This window comes from Oryx dammah, unplaced genomic scaffold (genome assembly GCF_014754425.2).
Source record: "Oryx dammah isolate SB20612 unplaced genomic scaffold, SCBI_Odam_1.1 HiC_scaffold_10, whole genome shotgun sequence".
Classification (NCBI taxonomy): domain Eukaryota; kingdom Metazoa; phylum Chordata; class Mammalia; order Artiodactyla; family Bovidae; genus Oryx; species Oryx dammah.
Window position 1 is genome coordinate 45,674,538 of NW_024070194.1, and position 21,628 is coordinate 45,696,165.

General features: G+C 45.4%; 1 protein-coding gene across 1 annotated transcript in view; it reads right to left on the reverse strand.

Annotated features, from left to right (window-relative positions):
- Positions 1 to 21,628, reverse strand: part of PCSK2 (proprotein convertase subtilisin/kexin type 2) — a 238,064-nt gene that overhangs the window by 88,529 nt on the left and 127,907 nt on the right. Inside the window, exons 3-5 of the mRNA XM_040248012.1 lie at positions 18,658 to 18,771; positions 16,370 to 16,478; positions 11,332 to 11,369 (exon numbers count right to left, since the gene is read on the reverse strand). Coding sequence (XP_040103946.1) covers positions 11,332 to 11,369; positions 16,370 to 16,478; positions 18,658 to 18,771 — 261 coding nt within the window. The remainder of the gene's footprint in view (positions 1 to 11,331; positions 11,370 to 16,369; positions 16,479 to 18,657; positions 18,772 to 21,628) is intronic.

The following is a 21,628-nucleotide window of genomic DNA, read 5'->3' on the forward strand; positions in this document are numbered from 1 at the left end:
AGCCTCGAATCAGGGCAAATCCTGCAGTTGTAGAGTTTGATAAATAGCGAGGGAGGAGGAGACAGGTTGAAAGGGTGGCTGGAGCTGGGAAGGAGAGGTGTGACTTCCTGGGTGCAGGAAGAGCCTCCAGATGGTTTAACTGGGGCAGTGGCATGGCCTCTTGTCATTTTTGTCCTCTATAATAACTCTGGTGATTTGGGGGAGAGGGTACTGTAGAGGAAAAGTGGTGTCAGGAAGCTGGGGCATCTATAAGGTCCAGGAGGCAGGTGATGCTGACCTGGTCCAGGATGCCTGTGGTGGAGGCAGAGAAGCAGGTGTGCTGCAGAGCGTGGCTAGGAGCAGCTGACGGGAGACGGGAGGAGAGAAGAGGCAAGGACCACTCTCGTGCTCAGGGCTTTCATCACTGGGTCCAAGGTGGTGCCATTTGCTGACTGGTGGGAGACTGGAGGGGAGCTAAGTTGAATAAAGTTCAACGAAGTGGCGTGACAGATGGTAAATTTCACATCTCTCTCCTTGCCGACTGTGTGAGCTAGGGCAGATGACTAACCTCTCTGACCTTCAGTTTCCTGTCTTTGAGAGGTGGGTAAAAAGTGCCTGAAAAAAGTGAAAGTGTTGGCTGCTCAGTGGTGTCTGACTTTTTGCGACCCCATGGATTATAGCCCACCAGCCTCCTCTGTCCATGGAATTCTCCAGGCAAGAATACTGGAGTGGGGTGCCACTCCCTTCTCCAGGGGATCTTCCTGACCCAGGGATTGAACCTTGGACTCTCACATTGCATGAAGATTCTTTCACCGTCTATTCTATTATTTTAACAAGCAGATTAAATGTGATAATACATGTAAAACACAAAGCCAGGCACACAGCACCTTCTAACAAATACTGGGTGGAGAATCTCTGCAGTTCAGAAGAAGCTGCTCGATACCAAAGGATGGACATGTCAGGACTGAGGCAGTGAGAAAAGAGGGCTTTTATCCTCTCTTACCAAGAACCAACTCTCCAAATAGGGATGTGTGAGCCAATATCAAACAAGCACGTGTCAGGCAAACGTGAAGACCACTACACTAAGGAAACCACGTGGAAATAAGTAACAGTGAAAACTCCCAAACCAAACCATCCTGTAGGACTGAATAACTGCAATAGCTTGCAGGTGACTAGTTTTTGAAGTGTTAATGAGCTTGAGCTAGTCTTATTCACAGGAACATACATATATATATATTTGTAAGGTGCCTGGGAAGAATCCCAACATGGTACTGACTGTATCCAATGACTCAGTGCCTGCCTGGTCACCATGCTGGCACCCACAGGCACTGGCTCCTTCCTGCTGAGTCTTCTGGAACGTTCTCTACAAGTACAAGAGAGAACATGTGTGCATGTGTTTGTGGGGGATGGTGGAGATAGGCCCAGGTTCAGCACCAGACGGGTATCCATGCCTGCAGCAGCTCTGAGGAGTTCAGTGTATACTTTTGGATAGATGGGCAAAGACCCACTGTTCTTATCAGTAATGTGGACAATCACTATAATCCTTTGATTCTGAAGCAGGGAAGATGGTCAACCCTGATTTACAGAGGGGGAAATGGAGGACCACAAAGATTGAAGGAGGCATTATTTGCTCACAGTGATTCAGTGGGATCCCTCGAGCTGGGGTTCCTTGAATAGCTGAGATTTACACTAAACCTCTTACTTTAAAAAATTGGCAACGTTTGAGCTATAAAACATAAGCCTCCTATTTCCATAGCTTAATGAAAATATCTCCCACACACTGTAATGCACCCTATTCTCCCGCCCAGCAGAGCACTCAGTGTGGAGGGGCTGTGTGCCCGGTGTTCAAGGCACAGACCTCCCTGCCGTCCAGGGGACGGTGGTGAGCAACACGACTCCAAGCCAAGCCCGGCGTTCTGCACTTGGCTTCAGGTTTTAAATATCGGTTAGTAATTACTGGTTCTTTCTTTGTGAAAAATAATTTCCCGTAGATCGGGAGCCAGCAGGGTTACCATGGTTGAGAAGCTAATCTTATCGCTACGTCAGAGATTCCCTCTGCCTTGGCCATGCAGGATGGAAAATGCTGTTTTGCCTGAAGCTCCAGACTGTTCAAATGTAAGCAGGTCAGGATTCCAACACAGACTCTGAGATGAAGGGTTGTGGGCAAGTGATTTATTAAAGATGTGCTCCCAGGGGAAACCGGTGATGGAGAGTGGGAGTGGGGAGCAGCCTGGAACAGGCGAGGAAGCCAAACCTGGGTGCGATTTCAGGCGCGTCCAGCAGGGGGCCCCGGAGGGTTGGTTACAGCCCAGCGTTTTCCGGACCTGAGACAAGGCCTTCAAGCTCCTGTAGGCAGCTGAGGGTTAACGGGTGTGCCAAGACCGGGTGGACATTCCCGGACTCACCAGCTCTCCACGTATGAAGGGCAGGGCAGGTTCCAGGAGCCCCGGGGCAATCCTCCAAAGAAGAGCAACAGGTACCGGAAGCTGAGGCAAGACCAGACGGCTGCCAGGGTCAGGGCACGCAGAAATCAGGTTCAAAGGATGGGAGAGGCAGACTCTGCTCCTGAGGGGCCCCTCGGGTGGCTGAGGCAGGGGTGGCAGTGGCAGAGGGTGGGGCAGGAGGACTTGGCAGGGAAGGACTTGGCTGGGAGGGGCCGAGGGCCTTGAAGCTCCGGCAGAGGGACTCAGAGAGGCTTCCCCAAGTGGGGCCAGATTTGGCCGGATGTGCGCCTTGGCCATGTGGTGTGAACTGTGAGGTTCACAGGATCCCCAGGACTAGCTCTTCTTTAACCTGGTGTGTGGCCTCTGGCCATTCACCTTCATCCTGGGCCTCAGTTTCCTCCTGTAGTAAGTGAGGGACTTACACAAACACCTCTCAAAGCCTAATAATATTATTAGCATCTATCCATCCAACCATCCGTCTATCCACCCACCCATCGAGTCAGTCATTCATTAACAGAAGAGTTTCTATTAATGATCTCCTTGGGGAATGAAGCCTTTAGTTGAGTCTCTCATGAACAAAAGAATGAGAACGTATCTTGTTCTTAAAGTCACTTACATTTAGTTGAAGAGGCTGTCACAGGCCTTTAGGAAATTTGGGGATAAGGAAATGATTTTAACAGGTTACTTATAGTCTAGGCTTCTTGGTAGAAACAGAACTCCAGATGAAAAACCAATTAGAAGCCAATGACCCTTTGCTCAGTATCGTGTAGATAAAGCTTCTAGATGAATTCTCGTGCTATATCGACTCCGGAAAACATTCTTTAAATGAATTCAAGCCTCTTCCTGCCTCTTGCTTTCAGGGCCCACTTGCTTGTTCTCCTTTCTGCTTCCCCACTGTGGGTGGTGTTTTTCCTTCCGGGTCAGCACTGTACATGTCATGATGTCATGATATCATGTCACATCTACAGGTGTGCCTCTCACACTGAACTTTGAGCTCCCCAAGGGCTGGGACCAGATTTTTCATACAACCATTCAGGCACCTTGCACAGTATCTTCAACACAGTAGAAAGTCAATACGATTCTTTTAACCTTTGACTTGGTTCAATGGAAAAAAACTAGTCAACTGAGCAATACAGGAAAATTAACCAGATTTTTTTTCCCTCTTGGCTTTTGCCTGGAGTTGGAAATCTAGGTCCTAGTAAGTAACTTCATTTCTATTAATCAAGATTCTATTTTCTCCCATTTCTGTGTCAAAGTCTGTTCCTGTAAAAATGGACAGATTCCTCTAGTACATGGGTTGAGTCAGATCATATTCATTTGACTGATGGTCTGTCCAAAGGACTGAAAAAAAAAAAAGGTTCTTACCCCCAAAGTATTCAGTCTGGCCTCTTGGTGATCGAGTGCTCATGGTAATCTGGCCAGCATTAATGAGTACATCAAAAGAAACCCAGCTCCTTCTACCAACAAGGTTGTTTCAACCTCAATTGCATATGCAATATTAATGTGCTTTATTTAAATATTAATCAGCCTAAAAGCCTGAAGTGATGCATGCAATCAATACTTCATAGCATCTGAGTCATTCAGGACTGAGGCCTGGTCACTTCCGGCCACCACCCTTTTATCATGGCGGCTTTCCAGCAAGCACAGGGCCCGAGCTCAAAGCTACCTGCTGCAGGCTGTGTTCTGACAGCCCTTCAGGGCGCTCCAAAGGCCCCTCTTCAAAGCCAGTCACAGTCAGGAGCCCATCAAAAGAGTGGAAAAGTACAGGTCCTAGGGGGTGGCCTCTTTTCTTTTCCAAGAACTTCCATTGGTGAAATTACAACCCTGGAGCATAAATAATGTTCCAAATTTTGAACTGAAACAAAGAGCATAATTTGTCTTCTCCCATCTGAGAACTTACTTTCATTCCTATCAACCTCGGGAGTTCTAAGCATTACAGAAAAGGAGCTCTTGGTTATCTGTAGGTGGATTATGCACGCTGAGAATCACATTTTCTCCAGGTCTTCAGCCACGGGGGTGGGTGGGGGGTGGGGGGGACACCTCAGTTAACCTCTGTGGTCCTCTGTGCCCCTCACCAGTGACACAGGTGATGCAGCACGGGGTGGAGGTGGATGAGAGCTGCATACCAGGGTTCGCCATCACCACTAACAGAGGCCCAACACGTGATTGAGGTCCTGATTTCATTTGCAAAAGGATTGATTAATTAATATGCAATTGTCATTGATTAATATGCAATGAAATTTGACACAGATTTATTAAATGCCTGCTCAGTGCTGGGCTAAACATTAAGAAGGACACAAAATTGAAAAGGGACTCACTTCCCTACAAAGAGCTTGTGATCTGGTTGCAATAGGGTGATACATTTGTTGGAAATAGCATTGTTGAGTAAATAAATGGATTTGTAAATAAATGAATGAGGAAAGTGTCAAAACAAACGATGAGGTGAACCATCAGAATCTGGTGGTTGTTTAGTCATCGTGTCTGATTCTTTGCCACCCCATGGCCTGCAGCACGCCAGGCTTCCCTGTCCTTCACCATCTCCCAGAGCTTGCTCAAACTCATGTCCATTGAGTCGATGATGCCATCCAACCATCTCATCCTCTGTCGTCCCCTTCTCCTCCTGCCTTCAATCTTTCCCAGCATCAGGGTCTTTTTCAATGAGTCAACTCTTTGCATCAGGTGGCCAAAGTATTGGAGTTTCAGCTTCAGCATCAGTCCTTCCAATGAATATTCAGGGTTGATTTCCTTCGGGATTGAATGATTGTATCTCCTTGCAGTCCCAGGACTCTCAAGAGTTTTCTCCAACATCAAAGTTCAAAAGGATCAATTCTTCAGCACTCAAAATCTGGGAATATTGTCAAAGAAATACATGTGATGAGGCTTATTCCTAGAGATTTTGTTTCCGTAGGTCTGGGATGGGGCCAGACAAATCTGTTTTCTCTTAGGCTGGGATGGCCTCGGTCACTGTGAGAGGACCTGGAAGAGAGTCTAGCATGGGAAACTGTAGAGCTGCTGCATAAAAATGACCCTAATATGTCACTGGGACCTCTTCCTTCCATCTTGGCTTCAAGCAAAGGGTCCTCTCTCCCTATTTCTTCTGTTGGCTTGGATGTTCTTTTTCAAATCCATCTCTGAGATTGACTTGGGTAACCTTCACCTTTCACCCTCTGCTTTCCTAGCCTCACAGTCTTACATTGACTGGAGGCGCCCTGTTTTCTCTTTTAATAACACTAAGCTCGTGTCCCTGTTTCTCCATCAGGACTGGCTGCCTGTGTCCTCTCAACTTTTTTCAGAAAGAAATGGACGTTTATTGAGTATCTGTTATCTTTCAGGGGCTTCCCAGATGGCTCAATGATAAAGAATCCACCTGCAATGCAGGATACTTGAGTTTGATCCCCAGGTTGGGAAGTTCCCCTGGAGAAGGAAATGGCAACCCACTCCAGTATTCTTACCTGGGAAATTCCACGGACAGAGGAGCCTGGCGGGCTATAGTCCATGGGGTTGCAAAGAGTTGGACACGACTGAGTGACTGAGCACACACATTATCTATCAGGAGATACACACACAGTCTTTCAACAATACCTCACAGCACACCTGCTGGGAAATTAAAGTTCACAGAGGTTTACTTGGTGAGTCTAAGGTTGCACGTCTGTTAGCTGGAAAGCCAGGAGTCGCGCCCAGGGTTCACTCAGTTTCCACGCTGGCCTTGGGGGTGTGCTGGCCACTCCCCCAGGGTCAGCCCCACGCCCTGCCTGTGGGTGGCGGGCAAGTTGGGGAGAATTGGCCGACACCCACTCTGGTCTCCTCCCTGGTAAACTGCTTGCCTTCAAGTCTTTGTTTCAGGTCTGCCTCTGAGAAACGCCCCCCACAGATGGAGGCCCTCTCTGGATTTTACAGAACCGCCAGCCATCACTTCACCCCATCAGCTTCAGCAGAGTGGGCTTGGGAACAAAGTGGGAGATGCTCGGCTTCACCTGTCCCGCACCCTGAAAGCTGCCACCTCGGTCACACCTGCCTGTCCTTGAACAAAAGTCTCCCTCTATCCTGCAGGCCTGGGAGGACCCCAGGCTTGGACCTGCACCGTGAACACAAGATCATTGCTGCAGGGGACCACCCAGCACAAAGACAGCGACCCCCGCTGCCTGCCCACCCCTCACCTGCAAGTCATGCCCTGGGCCTATGTCATTACGACCACAGGCTCCTCTGAAGAACCTCTGTGTCTGGTTTCTCTTTCTCGGGGCTCACCACAGTGGGCCCAATAGATGGCCATCTGATTGAGTTGGAGCCCATATCCAGACTGTTTCTCCAGAGAGGCTGGTAAAGGAACACTGATTTCAGTGAAATAGGGACTTGGCCAAGACTCATTTCATGTTGTTACTATTGAGATGAAGAGAGATAATTTATTTATTTGGAATAGTGAGCGTTTACCAGGGAGAGTGGATCCTCAGGTTAAATTCCATCATAGAACAACAGAGCAACAGTGGAAGTGGCCACTATCATTTCTTGCTCCTAACACTCAACAGATCAGGGTGGAGTTGTTGAATTAAATTAACATGAACGACTTACATTTATAAATTAATTTTCAGAGGATTCAAATTCTCAGTTTAAATGGAAAGAATGCTGGACGACCAGCCTACCTTGAGTCTTGTCTTTCAATACACAGAATAAACAAGCTTTGATAATAATTCTGCTCTGGGAAACGTTTTTCCTGGTTTGATTATGAAGAAGTTTTTGTCCTTCTGTCTAAGAGCCTCTGATAGGGGCTTTTACTTCTCACTGAGCACGTTTCTGTTTATTTTAACCTTTAATAAGTTGCCAAGTCACCCTCCCTCGGGCAGATGTTGCCAGGACCCAGCCTGTCGTTTCCACACCCATGATGGGCTCCAGCTGCCTGTTCCCACTTCTGTTTGTGGAGGGCTCTTCCCGAGATGTTGGGGAGGGCAGAGGTGGTGGGGTCTTAACGTCCCCTGGGAGCAGCCCTCAGCAATGACTGATGGGAGCTGCAGTATAAACATCCCAGCTTCCAGGTGTCCCATCCCGTGTGGGAAAACTCTGGCGCCCAGCATGTGCTCACAGATGCCGCAGTGGGATTAAGTTCCAGCTGATTTGCCATGGTGACTTGCTTGAAATGCACCTCCTGCCGGCTGCCTTCCCTCTCCCATCTCATTCTCCCTGCCTCTCATCTTGCTTCCTAAGGTCACCTCCCAAATAAACCACTTGCCCTCAAACCCTTGTTTCAGGTCTGCTTCGGCTGGAACCCAAACGTGGACCTCCCCAAAGTTAGTACATTTCTCTAGAAGAGCGCTGGCTAGCTCTCGAATCCAAGCCATTAAGCCACCTAACAAGGTGCCTGTTAATCCTTTGCTCAAACAATTTTCAAGTTTATCACCATCCACTGACTTCACTGCCCTCTTGGGCAGGTCTACTCCACTTGCCATCCTCATTCTGTTAATTGTAGTGTAAAATTTTTAATTAAAAATAAAGAGGATAAATCTGGCAGCGATAAAGTTGCTTTAAAGTAGCTTTAAAGTTGTCACTTTCAACTCTACCCAGAGTGAAGGAGACACATGACTAACTGGTGAAAACTAGCTGGTTCAAGTTTTCCGCTGAGGAGTTAAGGATAAGCTCTTTGGGTGTTCAGTTTTCTCACTTCTCCCAAAGACAGAGGACATGTTCAAAGGCATGTATAGTTAGATATACTCACTTTGTAAAGTTAAAAGCGTTTTGGTGAGTGCTGAAGACATGGACCCTTCCTCTGGTTGTTGTTGAATCATGCGGTTCTGTCCAGAGCTCCCAGTTTCCATTTGGGTCTTAGATGTCATCTAGTTTAAGTCATTTCTTCAACAACCCTGCCAAATGGCCATCAATGCTCTTCATGAACATTCTCAGGTAAGGAGAGCTCATTACTTCCTGGGAGAGCTACTGCTTTTTATTTATTCTTTAATCATTAGTTTTTGCTTTAACTGAACTAAAATCCTCCTGCAATGGTCACTCATTGGTGGGAATTTTCATGGGAGAAACTGCTGAACAGGTTGAATGCCTCATCCATTCTAGAAAACTGGAAATATTTGAAAATGTATTTAATGTGCTTCTTAAGTTGTGTGTGTGTGTGTGTGTGTGTTCCAATTCTTTTCACTCTCCTTAGCCTGTTGTGGTTTGGAGACCCTCAACCACCCTTGTCACCATCTGTCACTACCTCTCTAAGAGTGCGATGCCCATGGGAGGCAACCTAGTTGTCCAATTATTGGGGATGGAAGAGTTTAAGTAAATTACCACATGAGGCAATACTATATAGCTTTTATAATCAGGTTTTGAAGATTATTTGATAATATAAAAATATGACATAACTCATGGAAGGGGGGGGGGGATAATGTATCTGCAACAAGAGCCAAATTTTATTAGAAATATACACATAGAAATGAAGTCCAAAATATGTCAAAGTGTTAAGAATGATGATATAGCTAGTTCTGAATCTGTTTTATGTTTTTCTGCATGTTCTATAGAGGACATGTATTTATTTTTTAATTAGAAACATTTGTTTTGGAAAGAAACAAAGGAAAGAAAAGGAAAAAAGAAAACGGCACTCAAAGAACTCATAGACTTTTCAGATGTGTTCTGACATTGCAGATTTGAGGGGAGCTGACACCCCTCAATGTGTATCTTTCATTTTCCCGATTTCAGATGAGGGTTTTTGGCAGGTGAGTGACACTGTCCACTGGCATTATTCCTACCATTCACCAGAGCCCCCGAAGACTTTTTTTCCCACTTGAATTACTGTCTGTTTTTAATCTGGTGATTGGTGTTGAATTACTATCTCTTTTTAATCTGGTGACTGGTGTTGGGAACAGCTGTCACAGAAACACCTGGGCTGGGCAGGGGTGGCCAGGTCAGTCTCTAGGAAGGGCAGTATGTGGCCTTAGAAAGAGAGAGGCGTGTGCTGTCCGCTGTCCAGCCTTACTGGCAGCCACCCCACAATGATGCTCTACACATTGCAAGAGGAATTCATCCAGGGAGGAAACTAGAAGTGCCTCAGTTGCAAGGGCAGCCCTGAGGCCGAACCTCCGCCTGCAACTGGTTGTCCCTACCAGTTCTCTGTAAGGAAGGGCTTCCAAGATCAGAAACTGGGAGAAAACAAGGCACATGCATCTCCCCACCTCTCCTTGGCAAACTCTCCATGGTTCTGCATTGCTGGGGGAGGCAGGGCTTTGGAGTAGTCCAGGTAGCAAGAGTGGTAAAGAATCCGCCTGCCAATGCTGGAGATGCAAGAGATGTCTCCATCCCTGGGTGGGGAAGATCCCCTGGAGGAGGAAACGGCAACCCACTCCAGTATTCTTGCCTGGAAAAGTCCATGGACTGAGGAGTCTGGCGGGCTACAGTCCATGGGGTCGAGAAGAGCTGGACACGTGAATGCACACACGGGGCTTTCAAGGAGACAGACAAGGCCCTGCGTGGGGCAGTCCCTCTAAGGAAGCGGAGGAACAGCCAGGCAGTGGCTCCATGTACCAGCAGGGAGGCTGGAGAGGAGGAGTGCCTGCTGTCCTTAGACTCTGCAGATGGTTGGGAGTCTGAATCTATTGAAACAGTTCCTAGACAGTTCTTTCCTTTTTTTGATCTATTTTTTAAAGTCTTTACTGAATTTGTTACATTATTATTTCTGTTTTACCTTTCAGTTTTTTGACCCCAAGGCATGTGGGGTTTTAGCTCTCCGACCAGTGAATTGAACCTACACCCCTCATGTTGGAAGGTGAAGTCTTTGTAACTGGACTACCAGGGAGGTCCCAGTTCTTTATTGCCTGATCTAGCAGAGTGGATTCCCATCCATCCAATGAGCTTTGGATTGATGCCTGTTGTTTCTCTCTGGAGGCACATTGGCTGGACAACACCAATGATTAATTTAACTTTTTTTTTCCATTAAAAAAGATGCTTAGCCCAGTGTACACTCTTCTAGGTTTATAAGACCCATGAGATCAATAGAAACCCAGCATGTCTGTGTTCTGCTTCCTGATTTCTTGTCCACCACACGCATGTCAAATCTCCCTTATTGTTTTGCTGTGTGGACACATACCTTCCAGGAAGAACGTGGATCCCCAAATATTTCTTCTTGTTAATCATCTTTCCTCTATTTAAATCTATATTCTCTAAATATATGAGTCTTTTCAGCAACCAAAATACTAAAAAAAAAAAAAAAAAACCTAGATCTGGAAGTTGTAGGAGAAATATAGCTTAGTAATAATTTGGGTTATTTTAAGTGACTACACGGATGCTTTAATGGTATACTCCCTGGGGTTATAGTAAAGTGATCACTTAAGTTTAAAGGGTTTTCAGATCTTACCAAGAATCAGCAGGTGATTTGCTGGGTCAAAAGTCAGAGCCCAGACATTTACTATGATTCCCTGTTAATATTTCTCCTCTGTCAAGGGATGCTATATGCCATATTTGGATTTGTGGGGAAAGTCATCAGGACAAAGATAATCTTAAGAAGGTGGCATGCTTGCTCTCATAAAGCTGTGGGTTTTGTGCTAGTTGCCACCCTTTGGGCTTTTTGCCATCGGTTTTGTCCAGCAAGAACCCAAATGGCTCATTTCCATCCTCCAGTCAATGTCCTCAGCTGGAGCTGACTTTAAACTTTGCCAAGGCTCTCTCTCCCTGCTCCCTCTACCTTTTCTTTCTTGACACTTTATCCTTTCAGACCTCATTTCCTTGTTTTTCTCCTCGAAGTCACTCACCTTTGCCTGCTCCCGGCCCCACGCCTCGTCTGTCTTTGACTCGTGTGCAGGGTACCTGTGTGCCCTGGGTGTGGCCTACGTGCAGGCACATGTGTGTGTGTGTGCGTGTGTCCTCCCACCACCAGGGGCACCAGAGCATTTAGGACGTGTGTGATTCCCCACACAGGGCAGCTTACACTTACGTAGTTCGAGGCCAGGTCTGGGTGGAGATAGTCAATTCCTGTGAAAAGACAAGAGCACAGGAACAGAGGGTTAATACCTGCCATGCATCCTCAGGAAACCTTCTCAAGAAGGTGCCTTCTGTGTGGGCGTTGGAAGATGGGGATGGGGTGAGCGCTGGGCCCCCGCTTCATGTACCCCTGGGGGAGGGCACTGACCCCCACCAAGATGCAGAGCCAGTGGCCACTGGATGTGTCAGAGGAGTGAAGCCAGTTACAGCTCGGGGCCCTAGCATAACACTTCTGACACAAATGTCAGCTTAGTGGCTCCAAGATGGACGTCTCATCAGAGAAGTGATCTAAGAGAGATTTGTGGAAGTCCTGACATTTTTAAAGCATCAGCTGGCATTTCTTCTGCAGTGAAGCCTACCCTGGGGAGGAAAAGCAATGATTATTTAACAGGGCTCAGACAGCAGTGGATTAGAGAGAGCATTGCCAAGCACGGAAATAACAAGAGAAACATGGCTTGGCAAGAAAAGCCATTAGGCAAAGGGAAAGTGGCTTCCTGGAGGTGTCCCAGGTGGGAACTGCTTCTTGTTTTTGCAGAAAGCTTTCCAGGGAGCCCGAGACCATGAGTCTTCTGGTGGGAGTCCTGTGCTTTCTCCTGCATGTGGCCTGTCTTGTTGTTCAAGGGTCATTGCAACAGTAGGATTATGGTCCCTGACGCTGCTGGGTTCCATAAACATGTAGATCTCAGAAAGCACTGTGGAACTTCAAAGGGCAAATTGCAAAGCTCTCATCCAGGTCTGTAGTATCATCTAATCATTGAAAAGCAGCAACAACATCAGAGCATCCAGCCCTCTCAGAGATTGGCTGGGTTCCTGCACTACCTAGTATCATGGTTATGAGCGTAGACTTTGGAGTCAAAGATCAGAGTTTTAATCCCAACCATGCTGCTGACTGGCTGAGTTACTTCAGGCAAGGTACTTGGCCTCTCTGTGCTTGCTTTCTTCTCAACCCGGTAGGGGTGAAAACAGTGCGTCTTATTCCAGAGGCATCAGTAACTTTACTGGGTTGCAATATTTGCAAGCCAGAGGCATCATTAAGTCTTGATCATCATTGTCGATCATCTTTGCTGCATGTATAACAAGGCCAGGCCACCTTGTAGCTTTGTCTTGCAAAAAAGAACTTGCATCCAAATGTATATTTTTTTAAAAAAGTTTTCCTTTTTTTTTTTTCCTGGTTGCACAAGTAATTCCTGGACTGGGAGTCACTCATCTACTGATGTTTTCACATCAGAAGCAACTGCTGTTGTTACTCTGCTTTCTACAGTTTGGGAGACGATAGCCAGGCCCTTCTCTTTCACCTCTTTACCCTGCTCCCCAGAACTGCAGGAAGACAGAGGGAGGAAGATATAAAGGCTAATATTTTTAAAGTTTCAGACCCTGTTCTGGACCCTGATTCAGATATGTCAGTGTAGGCTGTGGGATGGAGCTGGGGATAAGCACAGGCTGTGAGACTACCAGATCTAGTTCTATCCGGGCTCAGGCACTGAAATGTTTGTGTGACTCTGGCCACATAGGTTCTGAGTCTCAGCTTCCTCATCTTTGAAACGGAAGTACTGTTCTCCTCGAAAAGCAGTTTTCGAGGTCGGAGCCAGTTCATTGAAAGTGTTCAGCTTGCAGTAAACACATAACCAATTACATTTCTTGCATCCTCATCAGTACCTCCACTGACCACATTACTAGAGTTTTGTGGATGGTGCAGAAAGAAGAAATAATTCAAAAAGTCTACAGGCTTTATTTTCTTGACCTCCAAAATCACTGCAGACCATGACTGCAGCCATGAAATGAAAAGATGCTTGCTCCTTGGGAGAAAAGCTATGACAAACCTAGACAACATATTCAAAAGCAGAGACATCACTTTGCTGACAAAGGTCCATCTAGCCAAAGCTATGGTTTTGGCAGTAGTCGTGTATGGATGTGAGAGTTGGACTATAAAGAAAGCTGAGTGCCAAAGCATTGATGCTTTTGAACTGTGGTGTTAGAGAAGGCTCTTGAGAGTCCCTTGGACTGCAAGGAGATCAAATCAGTCAGTCCTAAAGGAAATCAGTCCTGAATATTTATTGGAAGGACTGACACTGAAGCTGCAGCTCCAATATTTTGGCCACCTGAGGCAAAGAGCTGACTCATTAGAAAGGACCTTGATGCTGAGAAAGACTGAGGGCAGGAAGAGAAAGGGGTGACAGAGGATGAGTTGGTTGGATGGCATCACCAAACTCCATGGACATGAGTGTAAGCAAACTCTGGGAGACACTGAAGGACAGGGAAGCCTGGTGTGCTGCAGTCTATGGGATCGCAAAAGTCCAACAGGACTGAGCGACTGAACGACAGCAACAACTTGGTTTTAGAGTGTTGTATTGAAATTAAATTGTCCTTTATGTTTGTTGAAATTGGTAACATTTTGTGCACTCATTGTTAGGCAAAACATGTTGTTACAAACAGATAAGTTTAAAAGAAAAGATACACACACATGCAGAGAATAAGTTTCTTTTTCCCTAACAGTTAATTTTTAAAATATGGCTTCCTGTTCTGATGATTCAAGTTACTTAGGAGAGGAATTTTCTAAGATGTGGTAGTCTCATCTCTGTGATGGGAAAATATTGAAGCCAAGAGATAATTTGAAGACCGAAGGAAATCAGAATTAAAACAAGATAAATTTAGTATAATTAAAATAAAGGATCTTTAATTAGGTTAAGTGGAAGACTGAATGTTAAGTTAGAACAGAAACAGACTTTGGTCTGAGGAAGAGGATTATTGACAGATGGATTAAGGATGACAGACATGATCCAGAAAAATAATAATGAACTAAGCATGAAAATGATAACCTGGTAATTAAATAGTATTTCAATGTTTTGGTATATTTGATTATCTTTTGAGGCAGAAGACACTGAATACATCTTCTTAATCAGCTTATTTATTTTTCAATTCTTGTATTATTAATGGATTCATTCTTGTTTTTATTCACAGGTTTATGTTCAGCAATGAATGCCAGGTGCTATGCAGATCTTGGAAAAACACAGACCATTTAGACACAGAACCTGAGCTGAACAGCCACCTAAGGCTTGCAGTCTACAGGGGGCGCTGACTCATCACCAATCATGATGCAATATGGTGCACAAATGACAAATACTTGGTTATACTTTTGTTGATAAACCATTAGTATCCTGTCATTAGTTTGAAAGTCTACTCTGCTGCTGCTGCTGCTGCTGCTAAGTCGCTTCAGTCGTGTCCGACTCTGTACAACAGTCCAAATCCTCAGGAATCGCTGGCAGTTCTGCCGCCCTCAGGGAATCAACAAGGGGCTGCATGTACATATCCTTAGTTACAATGTTAACAGTTCAGTTGAGACTTTGGAAGTTTTGTAAGAGCAAGGTACCTGCCTGTGACCACTTTTAAGGGTGCTGCTCTGATCCCCCAGATGCTTAGTGATGAAATGGTGATTCCAGTATAACCTAGGCAAGTTCCCCCCAAACCTACATGCATCTTTCTCCTAGGTGAGCTGGCCTCAACCATGGTGCTTTCTGAGCCAAAGCGTCAGGAAGGAAAAACAGGTAAGCTGCCCACAATGGCATGAGTGTGTGCGCACACATACACGCATACACATACTCACTCTTGTGAGAGCTCCTTTTTTTTCCTGTGAAAGCCCTCAGCCACTGGAGAAAGCTTTTGCCTCCACTTCAAAACATCTCACACCTCAGAAAGCACTTGGCATTGTTTTCATGTCGATATTTAATTGAGCCCACACAAAGACACGCCGATTTTAAGCACCCTGCCTGTCCTTGTTTTCCATCAATTCTGCTTCAAAGGCTTGCTTTAGAGAACATCATATTCTTTGAGGATCTTGAGAAGAGAAAGGCTCCATTGCTTCATTTCTGTACAGACTTTATATGTAATTGGACCAATACTGCCCAGCGGAGCTTTTATGGAGGATCCAGACGGCTGATGAGAGGTGAAAGTGCATCCCCAATGAGAAGCCTGCAGGGTAGAGGTTCTCCAGAATCTCAACAGAGCCAATGGCACATGTAGTTAGAAAAACAGCGGTTCATCAAACCCTTTGGTTTTTGAATCATGATATATAAAAATTAAAGCTCTGCTAAATCTTTGTAGGGCAGGCATGTGGGATAGAATTAATATTACAGGGGGGCAAGTATAGTAAACTGCGATCAGTTTGCTTTACCAGGGCTCATTCTGAAAGCAGCAATAAAGTCAAAATGCTTTTGGGGATCTAGAGCCACACTGCCTAATGGAACTTTCTGTGATGATAAAAATGAAGTGGAATTGAATTGCCGCTAGCCCCGTGTGGTTACTGAGACTTTGAAATTAAGTGAATGTGATTGAGGAATTGGATTTTTAACTGTATTTAACTGTATTTAGCTTTATTAAAACTTAAATGTAAATAGCCACGTATGGCTAGTGGCTACTACATTGAACACTGTGGACCTAGAGACATGGATGGTAAATATAAACAGGTTTAGAAGCTGTTTCAAGGTAAGATATAAGCAGTGTTTGTTGTTGCCGTTGTTTAGTTGCTAAATCCTGTCTGGCTCTTTTGTGACCCCCATGGACTGCAGCCGGCCAAGCTCCTCTATCTGTGGCATTTCCCAGGCAAGAATGCTGGAGTGGGTTGCCATTTCCTTCCCCAGGAGATCTTCCCAACCCAGGGATTGAACCCACCTCTCTTGCACTGGCAGGTGGATTCTTTACCATTGAGCTACCAGGGAAGTCCAGGGGCCCCAATGAGGAATTATAATTCAGTGATTGTCAACTCTCATTTGTTCATTAAAAAAATTTAAACTTATTACTTCAGTATATATTTGTGAAGGGCTTGAGGATCACTGATGTGAGGAGGGTGAGGATGTCACCGCAGTATACATGACCAGGCCCAGCCTCTGGCCCTCCTACCTCTGACTAGCATCTCCCGAACGATGGATCTTTTCCGTTCCAAAGACATGCAAAAGACACACTTGGTTCCAGATGAGTGAAGCCTTCAGAATACTCACCATCGTCCATAATTCCAATGGTAACACCTTTCCCTGTGTATCCCAGCTCCCAGGCTTCTGCCACATTCAAGTCGAGACCGGGAGTACCATCAGCTTGCCCAGTATTGATCTGGTTCAAGAATGCCAAAGCAGAGGCTCTTATTAGTTTGGTGTAGATGGTAAAGCACCAGATGGTAAGTATTTGATTGACATACTCTGCAGCCACCTGATATTTCAGGGCCAGTTCAGAGGTCATGTCTGCCATGAGACAGGACTTTGGGGTGTTCCCTCCATCTACCTCTTCTAGTCTGCTCCTTCTGTTTTTTGATACACAGAACACCGGTATTTTTTGTCTCATGGAAATATTCAAATGCAGTTTCTGTCTCCCTACCTCTTATTACTGGATCATCATCTTTAAACTCCTGAAGGCCAACATTGCAAGAAACCCTCCCCAGTTTAGAATTAAGTGCTCACAACTCTTGTAGCTCTGTATTTATTCCTCACTTTCAGAATTTAGTTCATTTTGTCTTGCTTTATTCTGATTGAATAAATTCCTCACTAAATAATAATATCCTTTGCAAGAGGGAGCATGCTCTATTTACCTTTTTAAACTCAATATCCCCACACTAAGTCTCACTTAAAACTATTTGTTGGACTGAATTAAAGAGAGCTGCCTCACCTTTAGTGCAAGTTCTAATATAAGAAATAAAAAAGCCTCCCCCCTTTAAAAAATCAAAAAAGAAAGAAAAGGTAAAAAGAAAAATTCCATACAAATATGTTCACTACCCTCTTCTTATGCATTTTTGTCCTGCAGAGATTCTCTCAAAGATAAATCATTAAAAAAAAATAGGGAAGTTAGAGCTGGCATTGACAGGTGCCCACCGTGACAAGTAGCTGGTACGATGCTGATGCTGCTGAAACATGTTAAATCATTCAGTTCAGTTCAGTTCAGTCTCTCAGTTGTGTCCAACTCTTTGCGACCCCATGAATCGCAGCACGCCAGGCCTCCCTGTCCATCACCAACTCCCGGAGTTCACTCAAACTCATGTCCATCGAGTCGGTGATGCCTTCCAGCCAACTCATCCTCTGTCGTCCCCTTCTTCTCCTGCCCCCAACCCCTCCCAGCATCAGAGTCTTTTCCAATGAATCAACTCTTATTAGGGCTCTTCATAGAAATGACTACTGTTCTCATAGGCACATGTGAAGATGACACCTCACGCCCTGGAAGTTAGAACCATGTGACTGGTTTTGGCCAATGGAATGTGAATTTACATGCCATTCATCACGTCCAGGCAGAAGCTTTAAAAAGCCAGTGTGTGATCTGCTTTTCTCCCGCCATTGAGTTGCTCGTGTAACCAGGGGTTGGGATGCAGCTAAGATGAAGCCTGGGTACCTAAGGCATTTCAAAGTGTTTGATGCATAAGGTGAGTGAGAAACAAGCTTTGATGTTGTTATTCCACTCTGATTTGTGGGTTGTTTGTTATTGTTAGACACCTAGGCGATCCTAACACACATAAACTCATTCAGTTACCCAGACTGGATTTGTAGAATTCCCTGCCTTGAAGCCTAGAGCATAGTCCAGCTCTGAAACTCCAAGGGAAAAATTGTGGTGCATTCCTACAATGGGCTGTTTATAAATTACAAACATTTACAAATTAGTCACCCCTTCCATTCCATATACCCTGTGGTTTGGGTTGGTTTGGAGGCACGTGAGCCCATCTCTTTTAAACGTAACCCAACCCACCCAAATAGGTTGTGAAAATATATTCGTTTCACCAGACAGACTAGGATTCCGTGCCTTGAATCCTGCATCAGTTAAACTCTACTGAATTGACTGCCGTTATTGTAGGAAGCACCAGTAGGTGGCACTCCTGCAACTCTAGTCTCTGAGTTCCCTTGCTTGTCCCTTGTGAAGTCATCCGACTCTTTTCTCTTACACCTGTGGCCCCATCCTGGCTGCCCAGTCCTATACCTTTTGAGGCCCTAGTTACTCCTCCCAGAACTTTGACTTGACTTTCACATGTTTCTGCAAGTCTTCACTTATACACTGGTCTGGGAGAAACTGAGCAGCTCTTGGTAGTTGCTTTGAACCCAGAAGGTCATGGCTGTTTAGCAGTTCCAGAAAGAAAGCAGATTAGAGAACGAGATGTGTGGAGTGTGATGGAAAATCAATACTGATCAGAGGGGACAGAAAAGTTCCCCCAAGCTGGTGCTGGCTAGCATCCCACAGACTAATGAGGAAATAGAAATGCATCTTTTGTCTGAAGTCCCAGGATGAGAACCATTATGAAAGGGACCGAGATGCTTACCAGGTACCATTGCTTTGTGAAAAGAGGGTCGTTCACATTGATGTCGATCTCGTTGATGTCTCTGTACCCTCGCTTTTTCCGGTTGAATCCTTCCTGCTGCAAGGCCCTCTTTACCTGGAATGACAATGCTTGAGTGTTATCTGACTATTGGCCGAACACCTCTCTTCTAGAATTCATTTCCACAAATTCAAATTCCGTTTGTATATAATGTGGTTTTTTTTTTCTTTCCTCAGTAGAAGCTGAGCTCATCTCATGAACACTCTTACTTTCTGATTATTTCCCAAGATAATTTACTGTTGTTTGCATTGAACAAAAAGGCCATGGGGGTGGCCTTCAGTGAGTTTTGTGAAAATAAGAATTAGGTGGAGATAAGGTGGTATCAAATTGCCAATGTCCCCTGGATCATGGAAAAAGCAAGAGAGTTCCAGAAAAACATCTATTTCTGCTTTATTGACTATGCCAAAGTCTTTGTGTGGATCACAATAAACTGTGGAAAATTTTGAAAGAGATAGGAATACCAGACCACCTGACCTGTCTCTTGAGAAATCTGTATGCAGATCAGGAAGCAACAGTTAGAACTGGACATGGAACAACAGACTGGTTCCAAATAGGAAAAGGAGTACATCAAGGCTGTATATTGTCATCCTGCTTATTTAACTTATATGCAGAGTACATCATGAGAAACTCTGGGCTGGAAGAAACACAAGCTGGAATCAAGATTGTCGGGAGAAGTATCAATAATCTCAGATATGCAGATGACACCATCCTTATGGCAGAAAGTGAAGAGGAACTAAAAAGCCTCTTGATGAAAGTGAAAGAGGAGAGTGAAAAAGTTGGCTTAAAGCTCAACATTCAGAAAACGAAGATCATGGCATCTGGTCCCATCTCTTCATGGGAAATAGATGGGGAAACAGTGGAAACAGTATCAGACTTTATTTTTTGGGGGCTCCAAAATCACTGCAGATGGTGATTGTAGTCATGAAATTAAAAGACGCTTACTCCTTGGAAGAAAGGTTATGACCAACCTAGATAGCATATTTAAAAGCAGAGACATTACTTTGCCAACAAATGTCCGTCTAGTCAAGGCTATGGTTTTTCCAGTGGTCATGTGTGGATGTGAGATTTTGCTCTGAAGAAAACTGTGTGCCAAAGAATTGATGCTTTTGAACTGTGGTGTTGGAGAAGACTCTTGAGAGTCCCTTGGACTGCAAGGCAACCAGTCCACTCTGAAGGAGATCAGCCCTGGGATTTCTTTGGAAGGACTGATGCTAAAGCTGAAACTCCAGTACTTTGGACACCTCATGTGAAGACTTGACTCATTGGAAAAGACTCTGATGCTGGGAGGGATTGGAAGCAGGAGGAGAAGGGGAACGACAGAGGATGAGATGGCTGGATGGCATCACTGATTCGATGGACGTGAGTCTGAGTGAACTCCGGGAGTTAGTGATGAACAGGGAGGCCTGCCGTGCTGCTGTTCATGGGGTCACAAAGAGTCGGACATGACTGAGCGAGTGAACTGAACTGAACTGAACTGAAGGTGGTAGGGGGCATTAGGTGAAATAGAAAAACGAAACACTTGCATTAAGGGAATGAATGTGATTTCAGAGAGGGAGGGGGTGGACCCATCACAGCCTAGTTTTCTGGAGGCACCATAATGAAGAGGAAAATTAAAAATTTTACATAATCTCCTGCTCCTTCTGCCTCTGTAACCCAGCTTGCTCCTTACAAAGTCTGGATCATGTAGGTCTCAGAAAGTGGGGACTCACAGTACTAGGAACTGGAGCTTATCTCACCCGCCCTTGTCCTGCTCTTTGCAATCGCCATAGCCCCAGCAAGCTCCTCTGTCCATGGGATTCTCCAGGCTAGAATAGAGGAGCAGACTGCCATTTCCTGCTCCAAACCTGCTTAATCATGCCTGTCTGTGTATAAGAAACTCTGTCAGCCCTTTGTTCGGGGCTCAGAGCTTGGAGTGTTAACTCTTCTGGAAGCCCGCCAGCGTAATAAACCTGAGTTTTCCAACTCTCCAAGTGTGGCACTTGGTTTCTTGAGTACTGGTTTCGCCACTTCTGCTGACAGTCCTGTACTATCACATTTGGGAATCAGCCAAAACAAAACATCAAAAACAAGAAAAAAAGAAAAACCTGCCTGACAAGCTGGCAAGTCCACAACAAAGTTCTAGAAGGTGAGTGAGGGAACCTCGATGATAAATTGGTGCTCTCTTTGCAATGATGACACTTCATCTGGAGACAGATTGACCCCCAAGCCCTTGGATGGAAATGAAACTTAGGAGCTGAATCAGGAGGCTCCTGGCAACAGCTGGGCTTTGTCCCCAAAGGGAAGCTTTCTTTCCACTTGGGCAAAAATGAACTCACCATGCAGTAGCTGTAGCTGAACATCTACCCGCTCCAGGACTATGCAAGCGGGTAAAAGGGTATGTTCTGGATGCTGTTAATTTTTTACAATTATATTTTGTTGCCAAATATTCATTTCTCCTTCCGCCATTTTCCCCAGTATATTGGGGGGATGACCTCAAGCCCACTGGGTACTGTGTTTGTGGGAGTGAAATTCCAGGCACCAACCTCTTGTAATGGAACCGAAGCCTCTCTGCCTCAGAAGGTGTCTCTCTTCCAGGGTCTGAATCATGGGGAAATGGTGGGAGGGCAGAAAGGACCCTTGGATGATGTTTATCTCAGAGGCTCACTCACCAGACCCCACCCCCTAAAGGATCCTTGCCACTGTTGGCCACAGCCCAGACTGGAGCCCTCCAGGACCAATCCTTCAGCCTCCCACAGACCGTGAGCTCTGCACCACTTTCCAACAGATTCACTTTCACTTACATGATCCAGAATCAATTTCTGTTGCCTACACCCATGAACTCAGATACAGGACAAGGGAAAACAGATGTTAGGAGTGAAGGTGGAAGAGGGTGAATAGAGAGACCACAGGCGTGACTGAAAACCCTCCCTTTCCT